This window comes from Brassica rapa, chromosome A03 (genome assembly GCF_000309985.2).
Source record: "Brassica rapa cultivar Chiifu-401-42 chromosome A03, CAAS_Brap_v3.01, whole genome shotgun sequence".
Taxonomy (NCBI): domain Eukaryota; kingdom Viridiplantae; phylum Streptophyta; class Magnoliopsida; order Brassicales; family Brassicaceae; genus Brassica; species Brassica rapa.
The window spans coordinates 18,661,696-18,673,906 of NC_024797.2; the positions used below are offsets into that span (position 1 = coordinate 18,661,696).

Sequence of the window (12,211 nt, forward strand, 5' to 3'; positions counted from 1 at the left end):
GATGACATGGCCGCCAGCCTCTTTTATCCGCTCAACTTGGCACGTGACTCATCTTTCGGCCGTTGACCTCCACTGTTCCCCCCCCCCCCCCCCCCCCCCCCATTATTGCTTCCACCATGCATTCGGTTCTGTTTTAACCATAGATGTTTTCTGCTTGAAAATTAAAAACAATTATGGGATCTACTTTCATATAACAATTACTAACAAAATTACAGAGTTAAGTAAAATATAGTGATACTTATACTCAATGCAATTCAAAGTAATATAATGAAGAGTATTTCTTCTATATTTGTTCATGTTTTCAGATTCTTAGTTCAACTGATTTAAATTTGTGCACATTCTAAATAGTATATATGTAGTCAAACTCAGCTGTGTAATATATATATGTAATTTAAACTATTGCACCCATAATTTTTACGATTTAAATACATTATCGCTTCATTTTATTGTAATTATTCAAGTATTCATTGTAGTCAGTCAATAAAATTGTTCAATATGAGAAGATTAAAAACATCGATCCCTTCCAAATAATAGTTTCAGTTATTATTCAGTAGTATCTATACAAAAATTCCTGCTAGAAGTCATGGGCACATGATAGGACACCCATCAAGGAGATGAATACATAAGTTTTTTTTGAACATTTTCTTAATGAAAATACATAAGAGATGAATACATAAGTTATGAACATGTAACATAACTCCTCTCTCTAGCTTTTTAAAATTTCAACATCCACATGTATTTGCCCCCAAGAACTAATATTTGGCAATGTGAATTTAGTTTTAAAATCCATATGGATTAATAAGTAGGACGGCAAAGAATCAATATTATACTGGCGCGCATGAGGATACCATGCAGGAACTCTTAACAAGTTTTCAGTCGCGCGTTTTATATTTGTATAAACATTATGTTAATAAAAAAAGCTACATAGGTGTGCAAATTTTAGTGATTTTAAAGTTTTTGTTTCTGCGTTAAAAGCTGAGGCATTTGTGTTCTACAAAACCTTTTTGGTGACATGGACCTTTAGCCCGTATTTGAAATATAAGTAACTAACATTATCTATAGAACATGTCTGTCTAAGCAACACTAAAGTAGAAAAATATACATTAAAAACGTAAAGAGCTCATCGTAAGAGTAAAAACCTTTTACAGAGAATATACGGTTTCTTTCTTGGGACATTCTCTCTTTTTTTATAGCTTTTGATGCAGTTAAATTGTTGTTTTTATAATCATGTATTCTTGTTTATATAGGATTTGATATCATACGTAAGTAAGTAAACAAAGCGATTGGAAAACACTATAATAGCAGTAATTACTAGCTAAAAGGCAAGTTCAATAATAAAGTTTTTTTGTGTTAAAAAAAATCTCAAAGTTTTTATTGATGCAAGTTTTTTGTGCAAGTTATTCAATTTCAAAGTTAGTAAGATCATTTCGTAAATTAAAATCCAAGCTCTTGTAGTAATAACTAATAAGTAGGTTTTGATGATGTGTAATTTTTTTTTAGCTTATGTCTCTGAATGGTAACTGCAGTTTGAACGGTACGGGACAAACGGTTTAACTGCAGTGCGGTTTTAACAGTTATAAAAACGTATAGATATATGATATATGTAAAGATTATTGTTACTGTTAACTGCGGTGCAGAGTGGAGCGGTTCGTAACATTCGAACCCTATGTTTTTCTTTCATACAAAATAAAGCTTATAACGTTTTGTTTTTAGTCGCCAGTGTTGAAATAGATGGACACAAATGAAGACAATGATAGATGGAGTGGTCGATGTAAAAGGTACGACTGATCTTATCCATTTCATGCGGACACGTGTCGCACTGGGGAAAGCTTCTCAGTAATGTGATACACTGTATTTGTTTTCTTTTATCATTTTCATTTAGTGCTCTAAATATCATAAACAACTAATTCAATTTATACCGCTAATCCTGGATATTCGGATATTCGGTTCAGTTTTGGATAAAAACCATTTGGTTTTGGATAAGAACCATTCGGTTCTAGATATATCGAATAAATCATTTTTACATCCAATAGGTATTTATGAGATTTTGATTCGGTTTCGGTTTAGTTTCAGATACTCGTCTACATGTTAATATGTTAATCTAAATGGTCTAATAATTATACACTTGCATATTTGTCAATCTAACCAGTGTTTGAATTAGTAAAGTGCTAGTTTCATAAGAATTTTATGTATCTAAATGTAGAAATACCATATATATGTATAATATAAGAAGGTATATAAAAGGTAACGTGGTCTTGTGGTAACAATATTTTCATTCTTCTTGTACAACCTGGGTTTAAATGTGTTAATGATATTTTGCCCTTATATCAACAAGGTGACTCTCGATTCGGTTTCGGTTATTCGTATATAGAAATATAAGAATCATTCGGGTATTTGAGAGTTTCGGTCCGATTTCAGTTTCGAATAATTAGGTTCGGTTCTGGTTTTTTTTTGCCCGGGGATAGATACCACATATATCAAAGTGTTAATGCAAATGTATAAATCGATGCATATGAAATGGGTCGTATGACACAACCGAAAATGTCGTTACTCTAAAATTACGAGACGTATCGACAGTGCTAAACACATGTTTAAGCAACTGTATGCACGGATAACTTAAAACATAATTACATTATCGACAAATTTTTACATATATTAGAAAGACCATAAAAGAAAAAAAATGCAAAAAAAAGCATTTGATACAATAGTTACTGCTGTATGCTATTTTTATAATGCACACAGTGGAATAGTCAAAACGTGATTTGTTATCTGTACTATATTAAAATAATCAAATAGCATATGCTTCATATCTTATGTATAGAGCTTTAGCTCAACATGTGTGTGATGTATAGAAAATGCTTAGGTGTATTTTGGAACCTTAATCATATGCTTGAATGTGCGTCGACATATTATTTTGTTTTATTTAATGATGTTCTACTGTTCAAATAAATACATGTAGGCCCATAATGACAGAAGGCACGGTTTGTCAATTACATAACTCGAAAGGGCAAAATTTAGTAAAGTCAATATATGCAGCTCTTCGTTTAGGCGAGTTCATTTTCTTTAATTGGTAGAAAATGGAAATTAAAAAAGTGGAAGTAACAACAATAATGAAAATGTGTTAAGGTTTGGGCTTCCAACTTTAGATAAGGAGTTAATTAAGCTTTTCATGTATGAGCTGGATCCACGCATCAAGGGTCTCTGGACCCACTTTCTTCCCAGTTATACTTACTTTACTACCCCTATAATTTCAAAGAATTGAAAGCTAAAACCCCTTATCTTTCACTTTCTAACAAAATGACCAACAAACTGAGGTAAATTCAGAAACACCATCCATGTGTCTCATGATTCACAAATGATTTTTTACTCTTAACATCTTAGGAAAACGTTTTGGATCAACAACATAAACAAACTTCTATAGTTCCAGACAAAATAATTAATCTATAAAAATACGAAGAAGGTTTATATATGTATGCAGTAAGAAGAAATAACTCTCTGCATCCAATAAATAAAGAAAAGATTTGCAAAAATTGAGTGTATAAAAGGAAACTGGATCTAAAATGAAAAATAATAAATAAATGGTATAAATGTAGAGAAATGTGAAACTTAAAGGACATGTTAGCTCCGCATTTACAAAAAAAAGACATGTTTGTATATATATATAAATAATCATATAAGACCACCATTTTTTTTTCTAATCATCTTCAAAATTTTAATAATTAGCTCTACTCTCTATCTCTCTGATTAAAATAACAGAGGCATGGAGGTCTAAGGTGAGACAAAGCCATGTCTTCTTCAACTTCCTAAGTCTCATCTCATCTCTCTCTCTCTCTCTACACTTTTGTACCCAAACTTGTTTCAATCGAATCAATTTACCTTCTTTCTGGGTATATATTCCTTTTATTCAAAAGCCTTTTACTTTCCGAGAGATGATGAATCGAGGACTCGGATCGGGCGGTGGGTCGAGCTCCGGCAAGAATCAAGGCGGTGAAGCCGTGGTGGAGATGTTCCCGTCGGGGCTTAGAGTTCTAGTGGTTGACGATGACCCGACTTGTCTTATGATCTTAGAGAGGATGCTCAGAACTTGTCTCTACGAAGGTTCGAAAAATCACAAAGACAAGATCTTTAGTTTGGTTCGGTTTAGTCAAATTTGATTTGTGTCTTCGTATGTAATGATGGGTTGACTAACCTAAAAATAGAAACTTTATTTAAGATTCACAATATTAGATCATGTCTGGAGTCTATCATGTTAAAAGGATGCAAATCTGAGAGTCTCTCTAGCTTTTGACTTGAGTGTTTGGTTAGTTAGTTAGTTAGTTAGGAGACTCAAAAACAGTTCTGTCTTAATTTGATTTGACTTGATGAATGAATCTCTGTGTGTTTTCAGTAACGAAATGCAACAGAGCAGAGATGGCATTGTCTCTGCTCCGGAAGAACAAACATGGATTCGATATAGTCATCAGCGACGTTCACATGCCTGACATGGACGGCTTCAAGCTCCTTGAACACGTCGGTCTTGAGATGGACTTGCCTGTTATCAGTAAGTTTTTTTTAAAAAATTAAATCCCAATATTTTTATACAACTGTTAAGAGTACTAAACAAGGATCTTGTTTAAACTCCAGTGATGTCCGCGGATGATTCAAAGAGTGTGGTTCTAAAGGGGGTGACTCACGGCGCGGTTGACTACCTAATCAAACCTGTACGCATGGAGGCGCTCAAGAACATATGGCAGCACGTGGTGCGCAAGAGGAGGACCGAGTGGAGCGGCGTGCCTACACATTCTGGGAGCGTTGAGGAGACTGGCGAGAGGCGGCAGCAGCAGCAACAGAGAGAAGCTGTTTCCCGTGGGGAGGAAGATGGAGCTGATGACAACAACTCTTCCTCTGTTAACGAAGGCGGCAACAACAACTGGAGGAATAGCAGCAGCAGCAGCTCAAGGAAGCGGAAAGAAGAGGAAGGAGGGGAAGAACAAGGTGACGAAGATGCTTCTAATCTCAAGAAACCGCGTGTTGTCTGGTCTGTTGAGTTGCATCAACAGTTTGTTGCTGCTGTTAATCAGCTCGGCGTCGAAAGTAAGACTAAACACTAAAGCTTTGCGTTTTTGAAAGAGTCTAATTCATCTTCTATGATGCAGAGGCGGTTCCTAAGAAGATCTTGGAGCTGATGAATGTCCCTGGACTAACCCGAGAGAACGTAGCCAGCCACCTCCAGGTATATAAAAACCTTATATACTGCGAGGGCCAGCCCTGAGATTTTGGGGGCTATAGACGATTTAATAAAGATTTCGATTATTTGGGTGCCTAAATTTTTTTTTTTCTTACAAATTTGGGGTCTGAGGCGAATGTTTCATCGGGGTTGGCGCGCCTTGTATACCAGAATGACGATATATGTTCTTACCGGGCGTAAGTGTTGATTTTGCAGAAATACAGAATATATCTAAGACGGCTTGGAGGAGTGTCACAGCACCAAGGCAGTTTAAACAACTCGTTTATGACAAGTCAGGACGCTAGCTTTGGTTCTCTTCCGACGCTGAACGGGTTTGATCTTCAAGCGCTAGCTCAGCTTCCTGCTCAAAGCCTTGCACAGCTACAAGCTGCCGGTTTAGGCCGGCCTGCTGCGATGAACTCTAAGCCGGGATTGCATGTTTCTTCCTCCATTGTGGACGAGAGAAGCGTCTTCAGCTTTGACAACCCGAAAATGAACTTGCTTCACGGTGTCCCCACCGGTATGGAGCCGAGACAGCTTGCGGGGTTACAACAACATCGAATGACTATTCAACAGCAGATTGCTGCGGTTCGAGCAGGACATAGCCTTCAGAACAACGGTATGCGGATGCCGCTAGCGTCTCAGCCGCAGCAGCCATTCTCAAGACCACAACAATCTTCCATCAGACAGCCAATGTTACCGAACCGTAGTGGTTTCTCGGGAAGGAGTAGTATCCCGGAGAGCAGCAGAGTGTTACCTACTACAAGCTACACCAACCTCGCAGCTCAACAACAACACTCGATGGCCTTCAGCAACTTCCAACAAGAGCTCCCTGTGAATAGCTTCCCGCTAGCGAGTGCACCAGGCTTATCTGTTCGGAAACCACACTCTTCTTCTTCTTCTTCTTCTTCTTCTTACAGAGAAGAGTTTAACAGCTCGGAAGCAGGCTTCAGTACGCCTAGCTACGACATGTTCTCAAGCAGACAGAACGATTGGGATCTAAGGAGTATGCTTTCCCCTCATCAAGATTCACAAGCCTACTCTTCTTCCTCCATGTCAAGAAACAACAACACGGCGGTGGCAGCCACTGATCATAGCCGGAACCACCAGCAGACACCGCAGGGTATGGTCTCGCATCATCAGGTTTATGGAAACGGAGGGGGAAGTTCAGTGAAGGTGAAGTCAGAGACAATGGGGTTCCACGAGCAGTATAGTAATCAAGAAGATCTTATGAGCGCACTTCTTAAGCAGGTTTGCTTTTGAACACATTCTTATATATAATAGGACGCATAATCTGATCGCAAACGCACATCACAAGCCGCAACTTGTCGCGTTTGGAAATGAAATATATATGAACATTAATTTTGGTGTTGATACAGGAAGGAATTGGACCGGTTGATACAGAGTTCGACTTCGACGCATATTCGATTGATGATATCCCGGTTTGATTGGATAAAAAGCTGATTAAACCGATCAAGGGACTACTTGGAAGTTGTATTGTATCATTACACGACCATCCATCTGCTGATAACAGTAAAACCTGGTTGGAGGAATGTTATATGATCTGCATGAAGTTTTAAAGGCAGATTATATCAGAAGAATTGTTTTGTATTACTAATTATTTTTTGTTTATGTTAGGAGTTAATATGTTACTCTTCTTCTTGGAGATTATTTTGATCCTTATTTAAGTACAGAGGCTGTTTAGGGTTTGTGATATTATTCTAACTTTGCGATAATAAGACGTTTTCTTGTACCATAAGTGGTTAGAAAGAATCAAGAACACTAAATAGTTTTTGGCTTTGGAACTAGTTGGTGTTTTAACACTGCCCATGATGTAGCAAGCAAGCTTGGTTCGGTTCTCAAAAGGAATAAGAGCATCTCCAATGTACACCTCTATAATTTCCTCTAAAATAGAGATCTCTATTATAGAGGTGAAAATGCTCCAATGTATGGCTCTATAATAGAGTTCCTCTATTTTAGAGGAAAATATAGAGGAAAGTTACTTTTTGCCTCTATATTTAGAGGTGAAAATAACATATCTCTATATTTTCCCCTATAAATAGAGAAACTCTATTATAGAGGCATACATTGGAGCATTTTCACCTCTATAATAGAGTTTCTCTATTTTAGGGGAAAATATAGAGATAGAAATAAGGGTGGGTTAGAGATGGTCTAAGAAAGCCTTAGGAGGTAGAAGAAGAGGTGACAAGGGTGGTGCAATCCATTCTGTTGCTAAAATATAACCTCCGCAAGGGAAAAGATAGTAAATAAAACTCAAACCAGACGGACAATTTTGTGTTTCCAACCAACTATTATGTAAAAATTCAACTCAAATGAGCGGGGACGCCATTGGACCAAAACAAAATAAAAGTGGAGTGATGGAGACAAGACCAAACTAAAACCACAGAGAAATGAGTCCACGCGCATCAAAAAGCGGGTGAGAATCACTGTTGGGGATGGATTTAACCAATCCACAAAGTCCATCGAACAAAGGGCCCAATCCAGCAGATCGAGTCAACCTCGGCTCGGAAGCCGATTCTCGGGGTATCGGCTTAGCCAGGAAACGCTGTTAGTCGAAGCAGAGAGCAAACGAAGCGGGACCAATCGACTAAGCGGCTCGGAGCGATCACCTCCTAATCAGGCCCGGAGGGCCGACAAGGCCCAATCAGTAAAAGGAGATTAGGTTAAGGTAATCGAACAGAGTATAAAAGGAGAGGAAAGCAAAGGAGAAAGGCATCGACACTTAGCTACACAAACTTAGCGGCGAGATTAGGGTTTATCATCCGTACAATCATCTCTCTGCTATTTGTACTTTTCCGGTTTAAGCTCTCACGAGCTCCGGCTTGCTTTTACTTTCTCCACCTTTGTAACATCATCTCGAAATCTAATAAACGCCTCTGTTCGACCCATTTCTAGTATTGTTTACTTCACCCGAGACCAAACTCACCTTAAACAATTGGCGCCCACCGTGGGGCCGAACAGACCCAGCGTTTCTAGACCGATATGACCACCGGAGGTACGAACCCTGATACCTCAGGAGAGGAGCCGGCACTCACGCCTCCTCCGCCTCCTCCCCTCCTCTCGTCGGAATTCATGAGTTCAGTCATAGCCCGACTTGCTCATCAAGAAGAAGTTCAGAAGACGACGAATGATCAGCTCGCCGCCATTGTCGCTGCTCTTAGCGCCTCCACCGGCAACTCACAACCGCTCCGTCGTTACCTCTTCAATACAAACCCTCCTACTCCGGCAGAAGGACGAACGACGAACCCAGTCGATCCCACTCTTCAACTCGCGGAAACCCTAGCCGCCGATGCTTCTCCTGCAGCGTCAGATCCATCAACTGTCCGAGAAATCGCTGAGCTTAAACTAAATTTCCAACAAATGAGTTCGAGGATCCACCAAGCAACGAGCGCAGTACCCGAGATTGACAGTGTCATCGCATCAACATAGCGCACCCCTGGCGCTGTCTGTGGGGACCAAACTCACCTTAAACATCGCGTACTCCTTTCACCGAGGAACTGACGGAGGTCAAACTCCGAAAGATGGACAAGTTGCGTCTTCCGGAATACAAACCAGGAGGAGATCCCGTCGAGCACTTGACGGCTTTTAATATTGCGGTAGCGAGGGCCAGACTCGCCCCCGATGAAAGAGACGCGGGATACTGCCAACTTTTCATTGAAACACTCAACGAGCAAGCCTTAACCTGGTTCTCGGGACTCGAAGAGAATTCAATTAGAAGCTTCAAAGAGCTCTCCTCGGCTTTTCTCAAGACTTATATCATGTTCACCAAGCGTGAAGCAACGGCGTCGACTCTCTGGAACCTCAAGCAAACGAAGGATCAGAATCTTCGCGATTACATGGAACGTTTTAAGTCGGTCGTGTCAAGAATCAATATCCCAGACCACATCGCCGTCGATGCCTTGAGGAACAATCTCCTTGTGGAATGTAAGTTCCGAGAAGATCTCTATCGATGCACCGCCACGACGTTGCAAGATGCCGTTGCTCGTTCTCACAACTTCATTCGTATGGAAGAAGAAACTAAAGCCATCTTGAGCAAGCACAACTCGGCGAAGCAATCGGCGCCTAAAAATGCCGCCACAGCTCACGTCGAACCTCGTCAGCATGCTCCAAGCGACAAAAATAACCGTAAGAACGGTCTCCTTTACGTCGTCGACGAAAACGGGAAGAAGTGGAACACCTTTCATCGGGAAACCGATCCTCCAAGCGAATCCCCCCGAGCAACAGCGCCAGCCACGGTCGCCCAGGTCGATTCGGCAGCGGGATCTTCCCGGACCCCACCAGGGCTTACTAAATCGTGCAAACTCCACGGTGTAAAAGGTCACGACACTTCGGAGTGCAAAACACTTTTTGCGCAATTCCTCTCCTCACTCGAAAGCGGTGAAATTAAGATTCCTCCTCCAAAGCCAAAAAGCGAGAACAGTTGGAGCAGAAACAAGGACAGGAAAAATCAGCGAAAAAATCAAGCAAAACCGCGTCAAGACGACCAAAAACCAAAGGTCGCCGAGCAAATCCCACATCAAGACGATGATGGTGACGCCTCAGCTGACGAAGATCCGCCGGCAGCCAGACAAAGGATTGAAGTCATTCGAGCCCAACCGGAGTCCTCATCAGACGAAGAGAGCGATCTCGAGGAAGCCCTCGACCCGTTGGACTTACGTGTACTCCTCAAACGAAAGACCACGCCAACGAATGACAAGACTCCCGGATCATCCGATCTCCGAGTCGAGCTCAATGCTAAAAGAACTAAGCATTCGCTGAGCCCAGGATCCTCATTGGTAACTACGGAAGGCAATCCTATCGTCGATCTACGAGATCAGCTTAACGCGCGAGTCGGTGATTTGCGTGCAAAACTGGACCACAAAAAGGCCGGGTCGCCGAAAGAAAGCGAAGACCTCCGAGCTCTTCTCACCAGGAAGCAATCAAGTGTCAGGCCGCAGATCAACGTGATTATGGGAGGATCTCCACCTTGCGGGGACTCCGTACGAGCAGTCAAAGATCACCGACGAATGGTGGACACCTCGCAGCGCTGGCCGCAGAAGTTCCCAACTGATCTCCCAATCTCCTTCTCAACTGAAGACCTTGTCGGAGTAACTTTCCCTCACAACGATCCTCTCCTCGTCGTTTTAGCCATCGATAAGTACGACGTTACCAAAGTGCTGATCGATACTGGCAGCTCGGTCGATATCATTTTTCGCGAAACTCTCGTAAAAATGGGAATCGACTTAAAAGACGTGAAACCGTCATCCAGGACTCTCACCGGCTTTAACGGTTCTTCCGAAGTAATCATGGGAACTATCCGTCTCTCGGTACAAGCAGAGGGAGTAGCACGGATGGTCAAGTTCTCGGTAGTCAGCACCAAGGCTCCCTACCACGTGATACTAGGCACTCCATGGTTGTACTCCATGCGTGCAATCGCATCCACGTACCATCAGTGCGTCAAATTCCCGGGAATGGATGGCACGACTAAGACAGTGAGAGGAGATCAACGGGCCGCGCGAGATCTCTTAATCGCCACGGTCAAACTGCAGCGATCTCAGTCACTAGTCAACTCGATCTCACCTCCTATCAGCAAGATCTGCCCACAAAAGGAAGAGGTGCTCGAAGTCCCAGTCGACGAATCGGATCCAAGTAAAGTGCTACGAGTAGGCGCTTATCTGTCGGACGAGATGCAACGTGATATCACGGATTTCCTGAAGCAAAACTTGTCTACCTTTGCCTGGTCGATGACTGACATGCAGGGAATCGACCAGTCCATCACGACTCACGAGCTAAACGTAGACCCAAATATTAAGCCCATCCGACAGAAGAGACGAAAGTTGGGTCCCGAAAGATCCAAAGCAGTTGTCGAGGAAGTCGAGCGCTTACTAAGCGCGGGCTCAATAGCAGAAGTTCGTTACCCGGAATGGCTCGCTAACCCGGTGGTTGTCAAGAAGAAAAACGGCAAGTGGCGCATGTGCGTCGATTTTACTGACCTCAACAAAGCCTGCCCAAAAGACAGCTACCCACTTCCGAACATCGACAGATTGGTCGAGTCAACTGCTGGCAATGAAATGCTCACGTTTATGGACGCTTTCTCGGGATACAACCAGATCATGATGCATCCCGACGATCGAGAGAAGACGTCGTTCATAACGGATCGAGGAACTTACTGCTACAAAGTAATGCCCTTCAGGCTGAAGAATGCCGGTGCGACGTACCAGCGACTTGTCAACCGCATGTTCGCTAAACAGCTCGGTACAACGATGGAAGTCTACATCGATGACATGCTCGTCAAATCAGTCCGAGCAAACGACCACCTGGCACACTTAAGGGAGTGTTTCGACATCCTAAACGCGTACAAGATGAAGCTAAACCCGGCCAAATGCACTTTCGGGGTATCGTCCGGAGAATTCCTTGGCTACATAGTGACGCAGCGGGGAATCGAAGCAAACCCGAAGCAAATATCAGCTGTCCTTGATCTCCCCAGTTCGAGAACACCAAAGAGCCCAACGCTGGAAAACTCGGTGCGAATTGGGAAGGACCATATAAAATCACTCGAGTCGTCAAACCAGGAGTATACCGACTCGAGACTTCCCGCGGAGAGGCAGTCCCACGAGCTTGGAACTCCATGCATCTTCGCCGTTTTTACTCATAAAATGAGTAACTTTTCAGAGCGAGTAAAATGATCTACATCACCTTTTTGCTCGCGCCAAAAAAAAAAAAAAAAAAAAAAAAAAAAAAAAAACCGAGCAGATGCACCCTACGGTCACTTCTACTCACCCAAGTAAATGACTACCAAGTCACTTTTACTCGGACTAAAACGAACTACGAAAGGCTTGATCCTCCTCGGAGGTACGTAGGCATCCCCTCTACGGGGTCCAGCCCCAACAACCCAAAACAAAAAAAAAAGTTTTACTCATCTCGTTCCTCTCACGAGCAAACGATGCCAGCCCCTTAACTCGAAAAGCGGCGCACGAGCACTCGCCCAAATTAATCGAACGTATC

General features: G+C 42.2%; 2 protein-coding genes across 2 annotated transcripts; both read left to right on the forward strand.

Moving 5' to 3' along the window:
- Positions 1–3,670: 3,670 nt before the first annotated feature.
- Positions 3,671–6,922, forward strand: LOC103859684 (two-component response regulator ARR1). Its single transcript, XM_009137251.3, has 6 exons — positions 3,671–4,098; positions 4,388–4,540; positions 4,624–5,073; positions 5,136–5,212; positions 5,423–6,457; positions 6,586–6,922. Exons 1-6 carry the CDS (start codon positions 3,930–3,932, stop codon positions 6,652–6,654), a joined length of 1,953 nt encoding a protein of 650 aa, XP_009135499.2. The 5' UTR covers positions 3,671–3,929; the 3' UTR covers positions 6,655–6,922.
- A 299-nt stretch (positions 6,923–7,221) lies between these two features.
- LOC117132499 lies at positions 7,222–11,951 on the forward strand. The gene is made up of 2 exons (XM_033286800.1): positions 7,222–8,652; positions 8,700–11,951. The coding sequence occupies exons 1-2, from the start codon at positions 8,210–8,212 to the stop codon at positions 11,890–11,892; spliced, it is 3,636 nt and encodes a 1,211-aa protein (XP_033142691.1). The 5' UTR covers positions 7,222–8,209; the 3' UTR covers positions 11,893–11,951.
- The last annotated feature ends 260 nt before the right edge of the window (positions 11,952–12,211 follow it).

What these genes read in the sequence shown, in the direction of transcription:
- LOC117132499 (XM_033286800.1), top strand. Translation starts at nt 8,210, where the DNA reads ATGACCACCGGAGGTACGAACCCTGATACCTCAGGAGAGGAGCCGGCA. An exon ending in GACAGTGTCATCGCATCAAC is followed by an intron (nt 8,653 to 8,699) that starts ATAGCGCACCCC and finishes CTCACCTTAAAC; the next exon opens with ATCGCGTACTCCTTTCACCG.
- LOC103859684 (XM_009137251.3), top strand. Translation starts at nt 3,930, where the DNA reads ATGATGAATCGAGGACTCGGATCGGGCGGTGGGTCGAGCTCCGGCAAG. An exon ending in CAGAACTTGTCTCTACGAAG is followed by an intron (nt 4,099 to 4,387) that starts GTTCGAAAAATC and finishes GTGTGTTTTCAG; the next exon opens with TAACGAAATGCAACAGAGCA. An exon ending in TAATCAGCTCGGCGTCGAAA is followed by an intron (nt 5,074 to 5,135) that starts GTAAGACTAAAC and finishes TCTATGATGCAG; the next exon opens with AGGCGGTTCCTAAGAAGATC.